At 40.3% G+C, this 22,261-nt stretch overlaps 1 protein-coding gene across 2 annotated transcripts in view; it reads right to left on the bottom strand.

Annotated features, from left to right (window-relative positions):
- The window catches only part of CTPS2 (CTP synthase 2), a 186,324-nt gene that overhangs the window by 154,410 nt on the left and 9,653 nt on the right, over positions 1–22,261 (bottom strand). The window contains exons 2-5 of one of the 2 annotated variants that reach the window (XM_063449269.1): positions 11,958–12,019; positions 8,987–9,192; positions 7,934–8,104; positions 7,110–7,210 (exon numbers count right to left, since the gene is read on the bottom strand). In XM_063449269.1, coding sequence (XP_063305339.1) covers positions 7,110–7,210; positions 7,934–8,104; positions 8,987–9,192; positions 11,958–12,001 — 522 coding nt within the window. In that variant the 5' untranslated portion in view covers positions 12,002–12,019. The remainder of the gene's footprint in view (positions 1–7,109; positions 7,211–7,933; positions 8,105–8,986; positions 9,193–11,957; positions 12,020–22,261) is intronic. The other variant, XM_063449279.1, reaches the window with a different exon arrangement.

Below are 22,261 nucleotides of genomic sequence, written 5' to 3' on the forward strand. Positions count from 1 at the left end.
TAATTATATAATGTATAATATATAATTATATAATATAATTTTAAAAAAAAGCAAAACAAGAAAAACAGGCATGCTCTATTTATTTTAATCTTCTCTAAATGTGTTTTACATACACTGAGCAAATGGTGTTATTTACATATGTATTGTGTGCCAGGCATTCCTGGCTCACCCAGAGCATAAAATGTTGACATATGTAAATGGAATCCGTGCCCATAGGCATCATTATGGAACAAGCCCTCATACGGCACTATGGTAGGAATGCCTCTGTACATCACTTTCCAACACACATACTCAAGGACACATAAGGGCACCAGAAGGGCATCCAATTGATCAACCGTATGGCTTACACCAAGAGAAAATCCTATATATTTTAAATATACTTAATTATTTCTAAAAATGTCGGAGGCTTAAAGTAACATTAGCTTGTATTAGTACAGTTATTTTATTTGTTTTAAGTTTTGTCGCTTTTTATTTTGTCTTTTTTGCACCATCTCAACTATTGGTGGATATTTAACAAAAGTATTTACTATCTGAGTGCTATGAACGCAAATCTTTTCTTAACTTCTACGAAGAAGTAGAAGTATAGATCAGGGTGTTGCAGTGGATGTGGGTAGAACATTGGCTTAACAATAGAGTACAAAGAGTTGTCATTAATGGCACTTTTTTAAGCTGGACAGAGGTGGCAAGTGGTGTCCCTCGGGGGTCTGTTCTGGGATCCCTTCTATGTAAAACATTTATAAATGATCTTGAAGACAGCATTGAAAGATATGTTTCAGTGTTTGCAGATGACACAAAACTCTGTAAAGTAATACAATGTGAGCAAGATATTACTTTGCTGCAGAGGGATTTAGATAGATTGAGGGACTGGGCACTCAAATGGCAGATTCAATTTAATGTTGAAAATATCAAAGTTATGCACTTCGGCGTAAAGAATGCACAAGCAACGTATAACCTTAATGGAAGCGAATTAGAGATAACACACAAAAAGGACTTGGGAATTGTTATAGACGGCAAACTATGCAACAATGTGCAATGTCAATCAGCAGTGGCCAAGGCCAGTAAGGTATTGTCATGCATGAAAAAGGGCATTCATTCTCGGGACGAGAATATTATTTTGCCTCTTTATAAATCACTGGTTAGACCACATCTTGAATATGCTGTGCAATTTTGGGCACCTGTTCTGAAGAAGGATAATATGGCACTAGAAAAAATGCAGAGGCAGGCTACAAAATTAATGAAAGGAATGGAATATATCAGCTATGAAGAAAGGTTAACAAATTTAAAGTTCTTTAGTTTAGAAAAATGTCGCCTCAGAGGGGATATGATAACATTATACAAATATATCCGGGGCCAATCCAAACCATGGTGTGGAAATCTATTCACAAAAACGGACTTTACATAGGACACGAGGTCATGCGTTTAGACTGGAATAAAGAAGATTTCGACTAAGCCAAAGGAAAGGTTTTTTTACTGTAAGAACAATAAGGCTGTGGAATTCTCTGTATGAAGAAGTGGTTTTATCAGAGTCCATACAGATGTTCAAACAGCAATTAGATGCATACTTGCATAAATAGAATATTCAAGGATATAATTTTTTAATGTATGGTAATATCTTCTTGATTTAATGATTAATCTGACTGCCATTCTGGTTTCAAGAAGGAATTTTTTTCCTAATTTGTTGCAAAATTGGAAGTGCTTCAAACTGGTTTTTTTTTTGGTTTTTTTGCCTTCCTTTGGATCAACAGCAAAAAAAATTGTGAGGAAGGCTGAACTTGATGGACGCAAGTCTCATTTCAGATATTTAACCCCTTAAGGACGCTGGACGGAAATTTTCCGTCATTGCAGCACTCCCCTTAAGGACGCTGGATGGAAAATTTCCGTCCAAAATGAAAATTAACCCCTGATTGCCACAATCGCGGATATCATGGGGTTAATTTTCCTGTAGTGTGTCGCCATATCGGAGGCACACTACCATGGGCAGTTTCACTGATTCAGCCCATGTGATCGCTCTGACCGGGAGTCAGAGCGATCACACGTGCTGCAGTGAAACCCGATCTGTTTCCCTGCAGCTCCGTGTGTGCTGTGAACTGCAGGGAGACAGATTGGTGCTGATCTGTCTCTGGCTGTGAAAAAAAAAACAGTTAGTTACAAAATCCCACCCCCCTCACCTCTTTCAAATAAAATGTAACCCCATTCCCTGCCCTTTGATCACTTCACTGTGATCTGATTATTATTTTTTTAACCCCTGAGGGTTAACTTTTATTTTTTTTTAATCCTCAGGGGTTAAATGTATTTAATTAATTCATTTAAATATTTAAAAATATTTATTTATTTAGCTAGGGTGGGTAGAAGTTAGTGGGGAAATTGGGGGATTTAGGGTTAGGCTAGTTAGGGGTTAAAAGTTTAAAAAAACAATGAAAAGTAAAAAAAAAAACTTTTGAAATGTTTACACAAAGTTTTAAAATAGTAAAATAAGTTGTTAAAAGCTAAATAAAACTTTTTAAAAGTTAAAATGCGTATTACCTCTACACTTACAGGCGAAATAATGATACCACGCTAAGGTTTCAAATATGCCTTTTGAAACACCCTGGGGTATCTTCTTTAGGAATAGTATGCCTTTGTGAAGTAATTGGAATAAACAACCTATTAAAAAAAATCCAAAGTGGGGCATGGACCCAGCGTAAAAAATTCTAACTTAAATGGCTGTGTCTCAAATGTGCCCCTTCAATGTTGTCATATACCTGGTAAAAGTACATACGGGGGTATTGCTGTACTCAGATGACATAGCGGAGCAACATATGATGTATTATACTGCTGTTGTACATATAAGGTTTGCAAAATATATATTACAAACTCATTGAGTATGTCAAAAAGGCATAGAAAAAATGCTTATTACCACTACACTTGGTATAAGCTAGCGGAAAAATTATTTCACGCTAAGGTTCAAAACACGTTTTTTGAAATACCTACCCTGGGGTGTCTTCTTTAATAAATGGTATGCCTTTATGGGGTAGCTGGAATAATGAACCTACAAAAAAAACTCGATAGTGGGGTATGGACACAGCGTAAAAATGTAAAGTTTGAAAAAACTTAAATGGCTGTGTCTCAAATGTGCCCCTTCAATGTCTGCATGTACCTGGCAAAGGTAATTTTGGGGATATTGCTGTGCTCAGACAACATAGCTGAGCAAGATAGGAAGTATTATATAGCCGTAGCACACATAAGGTTTGCAAAATATACAGTACAAACTCACTATGTGTGTCAAAAAAGCAGAAAAAATGCTTTTTATCACTACACTTGGTACAAGCTAGCGGGAAAATTATTTCACGCTAAGGTTCAAAATACATCTTTTGAAATACCCTAGGGTGTCTTCTTTAAGAAATGGTATGCCTTTATAGGGTAGCTGGAATAATTAACCTACAAAAAAACCTCCAAAGTGGGGTATGGACACAGCGTAAAAATGTAAAGTTTGAAAAAACTTAAATGGCTGTGTCTCAATTGTGCCCCTTCAATGTCTGCATATACCTGGCAAAGGTACATATGGGGGTATTGATGTGCTCAGACGACATAGTTGAGCAAGACAGGATGTATTATATAGCCGTAGCACACATAAGGTTTGCAAAATACACAGTACAAATTCACTGTGTGTGTCAAAAAAGCAGAAAAAGTGCTTATTACCACTACACTTGGTACAAGCTAGCAGAAAAATTATCGCACGCTAAGGTTCAAAATATGCCTTTTGAAATACCCTGGGATGTCTTCTTTAAGAAATAGTATGCTTTTATGGGATAGTTGGAATATATAGCTGCTAAAAAACTCTAAAGTGGGGTAACAACACAGCGTAAAAATTCAAAGTTTTAAAAAGAACTGCAATGGCTGTGTCTGAAATGTGCCCCTGCAACGTCCACATATACCTGGCAAAGGTACATACGGGGGTATTGCTGTACTCAGACAACATAGTTGAGCAACATATAAAGTATTCTAAAGCCATAGCACACATAAGGTTTGCAAAATATACAGTACAAACTCACTGTGTGTCAAAAAAACGGAAAAATTATCCCACGCTAAGGTTCAAAATTTGCCTTTTGAAATACCCTCGGGCTTCTTCTTTAAGAAATAGTATGCCTTTTTGGGGTAGTTGGAAAAAGCAACCTGCTAACATATTTAAAAATAGAATACGGACCCATTAAAACTCTCCATGTAAATTCACACTTAAAAACCTGAACTTGTCACGTCTCTTTCACAGCACTGTAACTTCACAAAATAGTGTCTGGGTCATACATTGGGCTTATTGTTTTACTCAGAAGAGGTAACTGAGCATACTTAGGGGGAATTTATGACAGTGGCACTTATCAAATGTAAGAAATACCCAGCGAAAATGCAACATGTATGCAAAAAAATTATTCTCACCACACAATTTGAAATAAATTGGTGACAAAATGGTGGCAAGTTAAGGTATAATATATGCCTAATAACATACTCTGGAGTGTCTGCTTTCTCAAATGGAAGACCTTTGTGGGGTTATTGAACAGTCAAATGGCTATAATGCCACAAAATCAGACATATGACCATCTATGAAAATTCCAACTATAGAAACTGAAATAGCATAGTCTCCTATATGGCATTGTAGCTTCACAGAATAGGGGCAAAGGTATACAATGGGGGAATCGTTTTACTCAGCAGATGTAGCTGAACACAATATGGGGTTCTGTACAGGGATAGCACACACTAGGTTTACAAAATACACATTACAAAAACCTTGTAATATGTGTATATGCCAAAAATAGAGAAAAAATAAAATTTTACTCCAATATTTAGCAGAGATTGGCGGTGAAATGGCTACACAAAAAGTGTCAAACTAACCTTAGGTAAATAGCCTGTGATGTCTACTTTATATAAATATATACTTTTGTGTGGCAATTTTGCTTCCTGTAATGGGTATTAAACTTCCAAGACAAACATACTACTACTTCTAAAATTGTTTCACATTGAAATTTTATTTTAGACCTTGTAGTTTGTGACTTGTAACTTTCAAAATAAACTGAAATCCTACACATATTATGCATTTTGTAAATCAAGACACATCAATTAATTTATTTTGAATTACTTTTCCTAAGCTGCACATATTATACACACATTATTATTGCCAAAACTTGGGGGGGGAAGCATTTTTTTTTCCCACATTATTTTGCATTGTTTTGGTAATAAATGAGATTTTATATATGTATATGTCACATCAAATTAAAGCCCTTTTTGTTGTCTAAAAAACAGTATATAATATGTGTTGGTACAATAAATGAGAGAGATGCAAATTGTATTTGAACACAAACAGCAAAAAATTGCTTGTGTCCTTAAGGGTATGTCCAGCTTCTGAAGCTGTGTCCTTAAGGGGTTAACTATGTAACTAAGTTCAATAAAATGTAAACAAAAAATACTCTAATTTTTTTTTTTTATGATTACGATTACTTTGTACTTTAGTGAGAAATTGTAATTCAAACAAACATTTCAGCTACTGCATTTCAGCTACTGCCACGTTAAATGTGGTACGCATCTTCCCAACACAGCGCGGGATAAAAAAAATATATATTTTACTTGCCTTTGGGGAGATGATATTGTAATACATGCATAATTTAGGGTAATGAACTAGAAAGGGATTAAATACTCTGCAGGCATTACAGTTTCTGTGACTGGAAAACTAGTCAAAGAGAAATATAAAAAGATATATCAAGTTAGCAGGAGCGATACATAAAAGCTTATCAAAACAATAAAGGTTCTAAATATAAAATGTGCTACAGCTGTTATTCCAAAGTCAAAACAATACATAAGGCAACACTGCCCTCTAGAGTTTATTTAATGAAACAGTAGTAAATAAACAAATTATTGTATAAAATGCTCTCTAAATTGTAAATAAGTTACCATACTTATGAAAAGTTGTGCAAGTAGATGTGTGTTTAACAGTGACATGTAAGTAAGAGTGAAATATTTGAGAATAATTACATTTTTGAGAAGAATATTTAGAGAGATTTAGACATGTATAGAAGAACAACAATAATGTTATGTGCAGATCTTGACAAAATTATTTTTCATGAGCACTCCTTGTAGTTTAGACTAATTAACTAAATAATTATGTTGTGGAACTCTAACATAGGAGTTTATTCACTAAACTGAATTATAGCAAATTAGGAGCATTCCGTTACCTTATTTTTTATCAGCTTTCCATATACCCGCATTGCTCCCTTCAGTCTGCAATGAATGCTGCAGCCAGGCTCATTATTCTGACTGACCTCTCCTCCTACATCTTACTATTAGCCAACCATTATTATTGGCTTCCTGTACTCTTCAGGATCCGATTCAAACTGCTAACACTAACCTACAGAGCCCTTACTAATTCCACTCCTCGCTACATCTCCTCTTAATTCCACTAATATACCCCTTTTTGTTCCCTTCGCTCTGAAAATGACCTTTTCCTGACATCTGCTTGTTCCCGAATTGCCAAGTTTCATTCGCAAGCATTCCTTTAGAATTCGTTGCCCCGTGAGACTCTGCCTTAGCCTCCAGTCCTTTAAGAAGTCACTGAAAACACACCTCTTTAGGAAAGCTTACCATCTTCATGGGTGACATTTCTCTCATTTCACTGCCCTCATCATTTCCCAGGCCTCCATAACCCAGCTCACTCTCTCTCTTATGCCTCTGTTCGGTTCTTTCATTCACCACATTCTAACACAGGCATCTTATCCATACATCAATCCCTACCCCCTCTGACATGCTGTTATGTCTCTCATGTGTCTTTACCCATCGCTCATAGATTGTAAGCTTGTTTGAGCAGGGCTTTCTTCACCTCTTGTCTCTGTTATATTTCATAAACAAATGACTTGTCAAATACAAGCACCCCCAGCACCCCATTTAAAATGACCATTCTTGCTTCTTCTTGTGGACAGTTATTCAGTTATTAGAAGATAAATTACCATAAAATGTGAGATACGGGATTTATGTGTTGTATAACTTGAATGTCATACATCAGGAGAGAAGTCTGTCACACATGAAATATGTCTAAAGTTGACACACATAAAAACAGAGGCAGCATAGACAAATACATTGATAATACTTGCCTCAATAACACATATTTGTGGCTCTTCTTTGTCTTTGTCTACGGGAACTGTTGCCTGATTCATAACCCATTCTTGAATAGCATCTGTAATGTGTGGGACCACTGAAAAATAAAAAGGGTCAAGATTTATTAGCAAATCATGGGGCTGCAGGACAGAGGAATCAAAAAGAAAAGAGAAATAAAAAAAATAATTAGTGTATTGGAAGAAAGAAAATCAAACTCTTACATATCTAATAAAGTTGTTAATCGACCCAGTGCATCAATATATGCTTACCTTTCCCTTTGCTCCGAAATACTCATTGCACAATAACAACCACATTGCGTTGTAGTGGTTATGGTGCAAAGGATGCCTCTTGTAGTTTAAACAGGAGGACAGGGGAATAAGAAATTAGTGGACTGGTAAGAACAGATAAAATGTCTAGTTGGCCTACCTGGCACCATGATAAGGCAACACAAGAAATTCTCCAGGCACTCAAGGTGTTCAAGCCGCAGGCAGTTTTAATCAAATAAAAGGAGCAGCAACGTTTCTACCTGTTATGAGGTCTTTGTCAAGCTTGACACAGACCTCATAGCAAGTCGAAATGTTACTGCTCCTTTTGTTCGATTAAAACACAGACAACACTGCAACCAAAAGGTATTGATGGAGATTACAGGGCATTCTTTTAGAAGTATTATTGGGATTATGGACATGAATCAGTAGAATATGTATTTGTATATCTTTAAAGAAAAAAAAAAGCTGTTAAAATAAATAACTATTATAAAATACACCTCCCGAGAACACTTTCATATTTAACAAGTAAGAATATTATTGGTTTATATGTTTACCTTGCACAGTTTTTCCCAGATAATCTCCCCGACGTTCCTTGTTGATTACATGTTGGTAAATCTTTCCAGTAGTTATGTTGTTGTCTTTGTAAACGCTGATATCTAAAAATCTCTCGTAATTTCCCAAATCCAGATCAACTTCCCCACCATCATCCAACACAAAGACCTCTCCTGCAAACCAAAAAAAAAATGTAAAAAACATTGTAAAGCAGCATGTCTGAAAACACATTCTGTCAACGCATTTTGTCTATACATTGCTATATTACTATTGTGCAAAATGTGGAATCAGAGTTTCAGCTTTGTTCACATTAAATTAAATTAATGAAAGTAAAATAAAAAAATATTTCCTCTACATTTACTAACCCATACTACGATTGCAGCTCCCTTAAATTATATAATCTAATCAAAATCTTGGGAATACTAAGCTTGTGCTCTGTAGGTTCATACAAGAGGCAAACTACAAAAAAATCCCTACATGGAATTACAAATGTGATACTTTGAATACAATAAATAAATGTATCAGGCACTCCAAGCATACTGGCAGAGCATGCTGCCTTATGGAGAGTTACCCAAGCACAGCCCTGGTCCCCTGGGTTTCTAAGAGTTATTACACTACTGGAATTCACCTGATTAAATATAGAAATTAATCAATTACACCTAGAAAAGTCCTGTAGTTGATTTGTATCATTTTGCTAAATGTTCCACTTGTGGAACACATTACTAGACCACGAAAATGTTCGTACTCATCTCTGTATAAAGATGGCCTGCTCTAATTTTCGATATAGAATGTATTACACGTGGAACGCAACATACTATCATGGTTGCCTCCCCCATCCATTTCTGTTACTTAGAATTAAAACTATATATTGACCCCACAGGATAGCCAGCCCACTCGTTTAAAATATATATAAATAAAAACACTAACAGCAGTCATTTGCCATGGATTAACTTGAAAAAATGTCAAATGTTCATTTGAAAATTCTAGGTAACACACTACTAGCAGATATAAATTATGAATTCAAATAGATAATATTCTCGGTTGCATTACTTTACCGTGTTCATAAGGAGAAAAGGTTCCAGCGTCTATATTAATATAAGGATCAATCTTAATTGCAGTCACTCGTAATCCGCAGGATTTTAGGATGGTACCAATGCTACTTGCAATAATCCCTTTTCCAATGCCTGAGATCACACCCCCAGTCACCAAAATGTACTTCATTGGAGCCTTGTGTGCAGAACCAAAATTTCTAAATAGACGACTGAAAAATAGGAATTTATATCATAATTAGCACGAAACTGTAGTGAACTGGGAACTAAATTGTAACCTTATAGGCAAAATTAGTCAAGTTTGAAAAATTCCCCAACTAACTTTATTGAACTTTACAATAACTATTACTGGTATATTAGTTCAGGAGTTAGAACACAAGATAAACTTAGTTTACTAACTACACCCAAGTTCATTAGCTCTGAAAATATCTGCAGGTATAGTTGACAAAGGTCTAGGCAGTGCCAATGTAAAGCTTACAGGGACACTATAGTCACCAAAAAACATTGATTTAATGAAGCCTGGTGTAAAGATCATGCTCCTGCATTCTCACTGCTCAATTCTCAGCCATTTAGGAGTTAAATCACTTTGTTTATGCAGCCCAGCCACACCTGCTTTCATGTCACTTACACAGCCTTCCTAAACACTTCCTGTCAAGAGTCATCTAATGTTTGCACTTCCTTTATTGCAAATGCTCTGTTAATATATTGCTAGATTATTTAATTTAGAATTTTTATCTCATGCTGTGAATAAACTTCAATTTACAGAGCAGGAGTTAAAGGTTTTTAAAGTTACATCTTTTTGAATATGAAACCAATTTGTTTTGGTTGTGTCAGTCACAGTCAGGGAAGCTGACTGTGCATAAGTGTTGCATAAACAGAAACAAAAGTGATCTAACTCCTAAAGAGCAGTGAATTGAGCAGTGAAACTACAGAGGCATGATATATACACCCAAACTGCTTCATTAAGCTAAAGTTGTTTTGGTGACTATAGTGTCCCTTTAAAAAATTAAATTGAATCATACAGGAAACAGTTCTCTGTTTGTGTTATTGTACTACAGTATATGGGTGCATTTTTCTATAATGCATACATTGCAGTAAATAACTAATATCTGTGCATATACTGGCTTACCCTTGTTCCATGGGAACAGCCATCTTTAAGTCCTCTTTAATCAGAATAATAGCTTGCATCAAAGACTATGTAGCTAATCAATAACTGGTTTTCAAGAATACAGACATCAGGTGCAAGTGCCCGGCACTTCAAAAACACACTTTGAGCTAGTTTAAAAAGTGTAAATTATGCATGATCTTCTTTAAAAAAAAAAAGGAGTAAAAATGGCTGCCCTCATTAGAACAAAGTTAAAGAAGAACTGTCTCTTTTTTAGTACATTCTAATATCTAACAAAAAATTAGCTATTGGTTATGCTTTTTATTTATACATTGGCTATTGGTTATGCTTTTTATTTATACATTGGCTATTGGTTATGCTTTTTATTTATACATTTTCATTTATATGATTTTGCTTTAGAAAATGCCGAACAAATATGTGTCTGTACTACATTTCTCTGTTAGGTGTACATACCATCCAATTCCGGCGTCCCGAGTAGTGGGCCGCCTGTGGGAGGGTGTAGAGGGGGGCAATCCAGGGATGCTATTACAGCAATGGGGGCATATCCATCCAGAAAGGGGGCCGGCCTAGTGCCCTTAACATAGCATTATAGGATACCAGGGAACTAAGTTGGGGCGTTGGACAGGAGTCGAAAATAGGGACAAAAATAGGGACTGTCCCACTGAAATCAGGACAGTTGGGAAGTATGGATATATCATTTAGTGGTAAAGATTTGTCCTTACCTCATCTGCTCTATACACCACAATAAACTCTAAAGCAGCATTCAATGGGATTAAGAAACACTTCTCAAGCAGGAGCAGTTTCTCTGGCTAACTGCCAGGTACAAAGGACAGAGCTTAGAACAATGATTTACAAGGAGCTAAGATGGAGACAGGTGCAGGATGAAGAGATGTGGGTTTCTCCTTTTAATTTCACACCAATACATTCTTGTTAAATATAGGTATAAGTAAACATAATATAATATGCAAAATATTGGCAAGTGACAGTTCCCCTTAAGGCAGACTCCAACTGATGACGGTTGGCGATACAGAAAATTCTATTGCTAGAAAGTTACCAGCAGTTAAGTGGTCTAATAATTTGCAGACAATTCTGCTAGCACAATGCATAAAAAATACATTCACAATCAAATGATTTTCCAAAGCATGTACAGGGACGTTTTAGCCGCGAGGCAAACAAGGCATTTGCCTTGGGCGGCATTTTCCAGGGGGCGGCAAAAAAAGCCGCCCCCAAATGGCGAGGGAGCACTTCCTCTGTGCTGTCTGCTCAGCTCCCTCACGCGCCGCAGAGTGAGGCTGGGAGCCAGAATATGACGTCATATTCCGGCTCCCAGCCTCACTCTGAGGCGCGCGAGGGAGCTGAGCAGATAGCTCAGAGGAAGTGCTCCTTCGCCGCCCGCCCAGCAACCAGCCCAGCAGCCCGACCGGCAGCCCCACTAGAACCCAGGGAGATAGAGAATCCCCCCCTCCCCCCAGCATTCCCAAAGGTAAGGAGGCTGGGGGGGTAAATAAAAAAAAAGTGTTAATGTGAGTGAGTGAGTGTGTGTGTGTATATCTGTTAGTGAGTGTGACTGTGTGTGTGTCTGTTAGTGTGTGTGCCTGTTAGTGTGTGTGTGTGTCTGACTGTGTGTGTGAGTGTGTGTGTTTCTGCTAGCTAATGTATGCGTATCTGTCAGTGAATGTGTGTGTGTGTATTTAGAAGGCGGGGTGGGGGGGAAGGGTTGGGTGGGGGTGGCGAGGGGGGCGCCTGAGTTTTGTCCTGCCTAGGGCAGCACAAAACCAGGATACACCACTGAACATGTACACTTGAAGTCTAAATTCAGAACAATCTCTGATACCTTATAAAAAATATTACCTTCTTCCCCCTGCAATATATTTCAAAGCGTTCCTCCCAATCATTACAAGTTGAACTCTTTACTGAAAAGCAACAAAGTTTAAACACATAAAGGCATGTATTTTCCATTTTAAATAACACAACATTTGCATTATTTCCAACAGTATGTTTGCTCAGTTCTTAACATATTTGCATAGGCAGAGAACACAGGTATACACAGATATCACACAAAGAGTTTTTACATAGCACATACATATTTACATTGATATTAACCCCTTAAGGACGGAGCCAAATGTACATGTTGTGAACGAAACAAAATGTAAACAAAACCTGGCATTTGCGCTATATGTCTGTTCAACCGTAATTGTAGATTATGCTAGCTTTAGTGTACCTATAATCTTAATTTTATTAATGACAGGAGGCGAGTATTTGCTTAAGTCTCTCTTTACTAGAACTCCACAGCAGCACAGAAAAAACAACCAATCAGAAAAAAGTTAGATACTATAAAACTCCCCTCCCCATGCATCATTTCCTCTTTCAAGCTGCGACAAAAACAGAAAAAAGGCAGAGAACATCATGGGGAAGAAACGAAGTCCTAGACACGATGAATATAATGACGTCCACCATCCGAGAGTAACCGTCAAACTAGATAGTGTTGATGGACTGTAAGCTGAAACGAAAGAAAAACAGAATCGAACAGGTTGATTATCCAATGAAATGTACTCTGAATAAACATGTGTGCACCCATGTAGCAACCAAAATTACCTTAAAATCTAGATATCCCAACCCTACTTATGAAAGAAAAGACATAAGAGCATGCAACAGGTAGCAGAGACAACAAGCAGAGTTGCATACGTACCTGATCAAACCAAACTATAAACATAGAACAAGGGAGGGATAAAAATGGGTGGGAAATACTCGCCTCCTGTCATTAATAAAATTAAGATTATAGGTACACTAAAGCTAGCATAATCTACAATTTTATAACATGACAGGAGGCTTCGTATTTGCTGTTTCAACGCTCAGATCACCAATCCAACGCTGGTTGTGTCGCTGGTACCTATTCCAGGAGATAGCGGAGTAATCCTAATTGTACTTACCAACTGCGAAAAACGACAGTAGACGGATCAATGAAGATGTCAGCCGATGAAGCATCTCAAAACACAGAAAAAACACCACCTGCTGATAGATCCAACATACTTGTTGTTGTCACCCGCTTCCTAGCGGTTGGGACCTGAGCTTGCAAACTGACCTATCAGCTATATTCCTGTACTTGTAAAATAACGAAGGCCTTTTGCGGATGCAAGGCCGCGAGAAGAAAGTGCCACCTTGTCTCAACTCTTGATCTGTAGGGTGGTAACTGTAGTGTTGTCAATTAGCCGTATCCTAAGTGATTCCGACATTCCAAATGGACTGTGTAATCCTCGGACTCTGTAGAGAAAAGATTCCAAAAGGACGTCCAGTCATGGTTCCGAACTGAACTCGTGTGGAGGAACAGTGGTCGACTAATTTCTGGAATAGAGAATCCCGGAAATATTCAAAGGGATGGAGAGTGTAAACCGGAGTGCAGATTTCCATCCAGGTATGTCCTCGCCTAAGAGTGAAAGGTGTCTGTGTAGGAGTCGGGGTACCCCAGGTACTCTCACAAGGTCTCGTAGGTCTCCTCGACGGTAGTTGAAGAGTAGGTTAGCGTGAATCAAAAAGCAGAATGGCTCCCGCGAGGGGTAAATAGCTAACAGACGGAGGACCCACCAACTCCGAATCCTGTTCGCCAGGTATGCGTTCCGAGGAGATGGGGCCGTCCTGCCCCCTTCTCCCAAGATTGTAATGAGCAGGGAACTCAAGCCAACCGGGATGTCCGGTCTTACCATGTGAACCATGTGTGCGGTTACCTAGGGACCGGATAACTGGCCTTCCTTAATCTTGGTACCCGAGCAAGGCAGTGTCCTTTCGCTCCATGAAGGTTTCCGTAGCTCCTGTCATCTTGACATGGGAGAAACGGTCTGTGCGGTTGGTCCGCAATAGTCTGGATATCCAAAAACAGAAAGCAGGTTTCCGATATATAAGGTGCAGAAAATACCAAAAACCTGCACTCTCGTAATACCTGAGGCCAGCCGTTAGCCGTACTATCTCCAGTAGTGTGTGTACCTAAGTGATCCGGACCCAGTAGAGCCCTCACAGGAGATAGAGTAGAGGGATCCAGACTAAATTTATATCTTGTATGACTAGGCAGTCCTCTATAACGAAATCAGTAGTACGGGCGTCAGATCTAATTGAATGCAGGAGGGACGCCCCGCTATGCAGTCACCGATGTCTTGCACAGGTACAAGCCTGTGTAGAGTGTCGAGTGTACGAGAGAGCCGCGTTCTCATCTAATGAGATCGACTAACGTGATAGCGTCCGGCCGATAGCCTGAGCGGCCGCGCCTGTTAACAACCAAAACAGTAGGGTTTACATCCGTGACCGGTTCCTTCTATGAGAACGTGTCCTCCGAACGTGTACTCTGTATCCAGCCCAGTATTCGGCCGAGGTTGAGGGAGGGCTGCGCCCTCCAATAACAAATCAGTGTCCGTCCTGTATCTGAGAGGGTACGCTCTCTGTTCCTGAAAATAAAGTATTCTTGAATCGGGATGATGGAGGGCCGCACCCTCCTGTGGTCCAAACTAGAGTCCCTATAGACTCAGGGTGACCAATTGCAGGGTACACCCAATACCAATATCAGTATAAGGCTGATGGCAATCCACGGAAGAAAACAACAATGGAAAAGAAAAAACTACCAACTGTCCGCCCGGATCCCGTGCGCGCGCGCGGGGTCCAGGACGACCGTTGGTAGCCGGAGGAAAGCTGGAGACGTTCTCCGCAATCCACAAGCACCCGGGAGGTCGGGGGAGGTCAAGTTAGGCCTCTCGACGACCCGAGCGAAAGGAAAAAGAAGTTACGAAAACGAAAAAATTAACGCAGATAAGAGAAAAATACATAAATTCTTGAGCACCGATCCTTGCCCGTGCGAAGTCTTCCTTGGAGATGTATGACCGGGTACCTTATAAAAAACCCTGCCCTTCAGGCATGAGGTTTAGGGCCTTCACCCTAACCACCGTATTCAGATGGCCGTATACTGGTTTCCTCTTGGATAGATTGGCAAAGATGCCAGTCTGGACACCTGCCTATTTCCATGTCACTGGTGGGCACCGGCATTACCCCAGTGATATTCCCCCAGGTCTGCGGCCTAGCAGGGGTACGGCACCCAGACATAACAGGCCGTCTTAATAGGTACCGACATTCTTAATAGGCACAGACGTAGCCGGCCGTACTTATGGGCACAGACATAGCAGGTCGTACCTACGGGCACAGACATAGCAGGCCGATCTTATGGGCACAGACACAGCAGGCCGATCTTATGGGCACAGACACAGCAGGCCGATCTTATGGGCACAGACATAGCAGGCCGATCTTATGGGCACAGACATAGCAGGCCGATCTTATGGGCACAGACACAGCAGGCCATTCTTATGGGCACAGACATAGCAGGCCGTTCTTATGGGCACAGACACAGCAGGCCGATCTTATGGGCACAGACCTAGCAGGTCGATCCTATGGTCACCGACATAGCGGGCCGTTCTTATGGCACAGACATAGCAGGCCGTTCTTATAGGCGCAGACATAGCAGGCCGGTCTTATGGGCAGAGACATAGCAGGCCGGTCTTATGGGCACAGACATAGCAGGCCATTCTTATGGGCACAGACATAGCAGGCCGTTCTTATGGGCACAGACATAGCAGGCCGTTCTTATGGGCACAGACATAGCAGGCCAGTCTTATGGGCACAGACATAGCAGGCCATTCTTATGGGCACCGACATAGCAGGCCGTTCTTATGGGCACAGACATAGCAGGCCAATCCTGGATTGTGTATTATTGTTATATTATGATAACATGTTATTCAAATAGCGCTCTCCGATTCCGTAGCGCGTTACAATGGGTATGGAGTGAGCAATGGGAACCTCCGAGTTTCAACAGAGGTCCCTAAAAATAGCAGATCCTCAGAGCATCCTGTGACATAGGACCTCTAGACGCCAACCCATAGGCAGCGTAACGCCGTATGAATAACCTGAACCGGGACTCGCAGTCCCTCAATGCCCAGCAGGCAAATAGTGGTATTCCATCCGTATAGGGTATAAGCGGAAGTTGTTCCAGTGACTACCATGTCCATGAATGTAAGATGCACTGAGCAATACTCTCCGTAAACTGCGAATTGGTATGCCCATGTTCACACAGATCTGTGGAAATTTCTTATCATATTATAGATTACCCTCATCATACCACCTGAAGGGTATTGAAACCATGGGCACGTCCAGGAGTAGGGCTAACGATAGCCAACTCAATGAATTCCCCCGGGAAACTGGTAAAAAATTATGGTGTCAGCGTAGACTGGTCTCCCTTACCAGTTTGAGTCAGAGCCAGGTCTGTAAGCGAGAAATATATGCCAGGGACAGAGAAATCATACCAGAGTAGTCTCACAGAGACTTCCAGCTGGGCAGAAAAAATATATACTGAGACGGAGATGAATCCTAGAGCTAACTGGCACTGTAAACACCCTGTACAGAGTCTGTGTAACTGAGTTCATATATATCTGCAACTCACAATAACCTGTGACGTATCCCATCAGGCACTCACAGAAACCTGTAGATATACACTGACAGTAAAAACTCACGGCGATCCGTGACAAACACCGTCAGCAAAACTCACATCAATCTGCGATATACACAATCAACAGAAACACTCAGCAATCCGCGCTATACACCGACAACAAACCCACAGTAAACCGTGATACACACTGTCGGTAAAACTCACAGAATCTGTGATATACACTGTCCGCAGAGCAAACTAACATGTGATATCCACTGTCAGAAAAACTAATATGTGATCTACACTGTCAGTAAACCAATATGTGATATACACTGTCAGTAAACTAATATGTGATATACGCTGTCAGTAAACTAATATGTGATATACGACGTGAAAAATGCCCTAAGACACACAGTAATCTGTGAGATATATGCTGCAAATACATAGTACATAGGAGGAAGGCATGGGATGCAGCACAGAGCCCTCCGTTCCACACAAAACGGAAGGCAATCCGCCGGGGAGAAAGCAGGGCAGCGATAGCCGCGATCCGACCACCGTGGGCGGAGGAGAGGCCGCGGGTAGGTGCACACTCCTCCACCCGGTCGGCCGCCTGCGGCTCTGTGAAGAAGTTGAGCGCGGCGGTCGGCCATGTGGTGGACGGGGCGGCCACGTGTGTGAGTGGAACGGCCGGCGGGTACTCGCGTCCGACCGCGAGCACCTCGGTCGCCGGAATGGAACTAGGGGAACGGGGAAATCAGGAGGCAGCCCGAGGCTAGTCTCCTGAAACCCCTATACCGCGCAGGCAGCCCGCGGAAAATGGCGAGCAAAGAGAGTGGGCAGTGAGGGGAGGGAGGGAAGACATGGCGAAACAGGGAAGACCCCCAAGAACTCCCCTAAAACTACCACATGGAAGGGAAGGAATCCCTAAGACGACAGGGGAAGCAAAGGCAAGGGAAGAAGAAATATATGTAAGCAGACAATGACACAAAAAATAACATAATATATAGAAGTACAGAACACATGGTACTAAATAAAGGTACAGATAACAAATAAGTAAATATACTAAGAAATCAAATATAAATCATAATAAATCATAATACAACCCAAAGCCACCCACATAAGCAGGAGGCAGTGGTACTCTGACCTGTACTGATGCGGAGCAGCAAAGAAAGAGGGAATGATGCATGGGGAGGGGAGTTTTATAGTATCTAACTTTTTTCTGATTGGTTGTTTTTTCTGTGCTGCTGTGGAGTTCTAGTAAAGAGAGACTTAAGCAAATACGAAGCCTCCTGTCATGTTATAAAATTCACCTCTTTCATATTAAATGCACCCTCCCTTTTATATATCATTTTATTCAGGGGAAACAGGGCTTTCATTTAATATCAAATATTTAGCTATGAAACATAATTTAATATGAAAAAAATATAAAACAAAATGGGAGAAAATAAGATTTTTTTTATTTTTTTGTTCTACATGACATTTAACTGTCAATGTCATAATACTGTTTGCTTTTACTGCAATAAAATACACATATTTGTATTCAGCAAAGTCTCACGTGTAAAACAGTATCCCCTATGTACAGGTTTTATGCTGTTTTGGGAAGTTACATGGTCAAACATAGCGTGTTACATTTTAAATTGAAATTTGCTAGATTGGTTACGTTGCCTTTGAGACTGTATAGTAGCCCAGGAAATAAATTTACACCCATAATGGCATACCATTTGCAATAGTAGACAACCCAAGGTATTGCAAATGGGATATGTCCAGTCTTTTTTAGTAGCCATTTGGTCACAAACACTGGCCAAAGTTATCGTTAGTATTTGTTTGTGTGTGAAAAATGCAAAAAACGCCAATTTTGGCCAGTATTTGTGACTAAGTGGCTACTAAAAAAGACTGGACATATCCCATTTGCAATACCATGGGTTGTCTACTATTGCAAATAGTATGCCATCATAGGGGTAATTTTCATTCTTGGGCTACCATAGGGTCATAAAGGCAACGTAAGCAATCTGGCGAATTTTAATGTGAAAAAAATGAAACACAAGCCTTATATTTGACGCTGTAATTTTTGAAAACACCATAAAATCTGTACATGAGGGGTACTGTTGTACTCGGGAGACTTCGCTGAACACAAATATTTGTGTTTCAAAACAGTGAAAAGTATTGCAGCAATAATATCGTCCGTGTAAGTGCTGTTTGTGTGTGAAAAATGCAAAAAACTTCACTTTTACTGGCGATATCATCGTTGTAATACATTTTACTGTTTTGAAACACTAATATTTGTGTTCAGCGAAGTCTCCCGAGTAAAACAGTACCCCTCATGTACAGGTTTTATGGTGTCTTGGAAAGTTATAGGGTTAAATATATTGCTAGCAAATTAAATTCCCTATACTTTCAGCATGGGTTGTCAGGCAGGTCCCGCTAATTGTAATTAATTAGGATACCTAAATATGTAAAAATATTACATAAATATATGTGTAGAATTAATCTATGTATATATATACATATGTGTATATATACGTATATATATATATATATATATAATTTTTTTAAAATATTTTTATTTATATATAGGTATATATATAGTGATATATACGTATATATTTATGTATATAGATATATATTATTTCGTTCTACGTGTATTTTAATATAAATATATATATATTAATATCACAATACAGTTACAATGAAATAAAACACATCTATATATTTTTTTTATATTTTATTTTTAATTATTTTTTTTATTTTATTTTTTTACATATTTACATATTTATTTTTTTATTATATATAAATATATATATATATAACAATAATTATATATATATTTAATCAGTATCAGTCTACGTGTAATTTGATATTAATATATATATATATATATAATTATATATATATTAATATTAAAATACACCTAGACAGTGTATGTGTGTGTATGTATATGTGTATATATATACTTAGATCATATATATATAATAAAGTATATATATATATATTTTTTTTTTACACTTATTTTAACTGTTGTTTATTTGAATTTAGCCAGCAGGGGGACTAACTGTCATTACAGGCAGTCCCCCTGCTGGCAATGCTGCAGCCAGCTATCCCGGCCATGTGAGAGTGAGGTCCTCGCAAGGCCCTCACTCTCACATGGCCCGGGGGGGCTGAAGAGGATGGAGGTGCCGCGGGGGGCTCCCTGGGAGTCCCCCCAACCGCGATCGCCGGCGTGGGATCGCCGGCGACCGGGTAAGTAACAAAAAAACGGAGGGCGTACAATTACGCCCTGCGGCGTTTAGAGACGCTTTTAAAAGGACGTAATTGTACGCCCTCCGGTCTTAAGGGGTTAAAAGCATGCTAGAAACCAGAAATATCTGGTGTTTGAGTTAGCAGAGATATGTGGGGTTAGAATTCCGCGCCCCAAAACGATTCCATGTCTTATCTATTGCACATATGTATTACATTATCAGGCCTCCCAACTCTCCCGAATCCAGAAGGAAGGTTTCTATTTTAGTCTCCTGTACCACCCACCCTGGTATGTTCCCTGATGTCTGGATTCTAGGGATAATAGGGAACTTACCTTAGAAACTATATTGCAAATGCAATGCATTAATACTACACTAAGATAATAAAGTCAATGCAGAGAGAGCTGTAACAGAATTCTCTGCATGGTCTGCCCTTAATGGGGCAAGCAATGTGATTAACATATTCACATCCTTATTCTTTGGTCAGTCCAACATCCTTTCCAAGTGGCGCCGATAATACAGACTATATCTCAGTTGCATCCTGGTATATTAGACACTAAGGTTGCAAAGGTATGCAGCATTACGACTCTATACCAATATAGGGCTGCCAAACTCGCCTTATCTTCCTGGATACATATCCTTATATCCTAAAAAGGGGTAAAATCTGAAAAATGTAATCAAGTTTATAAAGTAAGGATAGTCCTAATGTGTGCCTTTGAGGGCATCCCTCTAATACCTCTATCCTTCCCAAAACACTACTAATAAGGGGGGGGAGGGTTATGACCTAACATGTAACCAGTGTTAAAAGCAAAAATAAATGAAAATGTGTGTGTGGTCAAATCATTACTTTCAAAATTATACGTTTTATACAGTTACGTTTTAAGCTCTCTCCAACTCTTGTGAGAGCCCGGCTGTCAGAGCATTGCCACAGGTTACCATAGCAATACTCCTCGCGACACGCAGTTAGAGAGAGAAGCGACCGAAAACTGAAGATCTTGTTGGTTGGGCCCCCTCGTCACTACACAGCATTAGGTAGCATGCACAGTGCCACCGGACCACCAGGGAGCATATGTCCCACCTCCCTGGCCACAGGTAAGAGGTATGGAGGAGGAAGTAAACCTAATAAATTAATGATTACAAAATAAGAAATTATAAAAAAAACAAAAAAACTTGTCCAATAGAATGCAGCCCTTTTCATACACCACATATACTCACAAACTCTGAATCCAGCTAACAAACAAACATCATCCACTACACACTGGATCAACTACACACACTGCATCCACTACACAAACACACTTCATTCACTATACACACACACACACTGTGCATCCACGCTACATATGCTACATCCTTGTGGGTGGACTTAGGGGGAGATGAAATTCGATCCTTCCGGAGCGAGGAACTCCCGACCACCAACCAGCGTGAAGTAGAACAGCTGGAGCTGCGGATGCCATTCCTAGGAGACCAGACCTCAGAGGAATGGGTAAGAGAATTGGAGAGGCTTGTCATGACTGAAGTATGGTTGGATGAATCATACCGGGCCTTGCAGTGGCATGCATTCTTTATCTACCCAGAGCGGGTCAATCTCCAATGCATCGAGGGAGAGGACTACGATGGCCCTGGTCTTTTGTGGGAGGTTTTTGAAGATGGTATGACATTAGGAGACCCAGACAGTTCCCGCTTCTGGTGCATACGAGATGAGCGGGAAGACTGCTTGGGCCTTACGGAGATAGCGGAGATGCAACCGGATCTGACTTTTCTGGCTAACCTGGAGTGGGAGCTGGAGCAGGACTATTCGCGCCTATTTAACCGGGTAACGCTGCCAGTCTCCAAAGTGATGGAGCTCATAAACTTGGAGTTCCCGGGAGAAGAACGCAACATCCTCTCTCCCCAGCAGCAGTGTGCAGTACAGGGAGCGGAGTGTCGTCCTTCCTCCCCAGCGGCAGAGTGTGTTACAGGGAGTGGAAACAACCAGTCTCACTCCCCAGTGGCTGTGTATCCTACAGGGAGTGGAGACAATCGATCTCACTCCCCAGCAGCAGTGTGCAATACAGGGAGCAGAGTGTGTTGTCCTTCCTTCCCAGCGGCAGAGTGTGTTACAGGGAGTGGAGACAACCAGTCTCACTCCCCAGCGGCTGTGTGCAGTACAGGGAGCGGAGTGTGTCGTCCTTCCTCCCTAGTGTCAGAGTATGTTATTGGGAGAAGAGATGGCCGGTCTCTCTCCCCAGCGGCAGAGTGTGTCACAGGGAGCGGAGTGTGCGGTTCTTCCTCCCCAGCGGCAGAGTGTGTTACAGGGAGTGTAGACAACCGGTCTCACTCCACAGCGTCAGTGTGCATTACAGGGAGTGGAGTGTGTCGGTCTTCCTTCCCAGCGGCAGAGTGTATTATTGGGAGAGGAGACGGTCGGTCTCTCTCCCCAGCAGCAGTTTGTGTTACAGGGAGTGGAGACGGTCGGTCCCACTCCC

This window comes from Pelobates fuscus, chromosome 1 (assembly GCF_036172605.1).
Source record: "Pelobates fuscus isolate aPelFus1 chromosome 1, aPelFus1.pri, whole genome shotgun sequence".
Classification (NCBI taxonomy): Eukaryota; Metazoa; Chordata; class Amphibia; order Anura; family Pelobatidae; genus Pelobates; species Pelobates fuscus.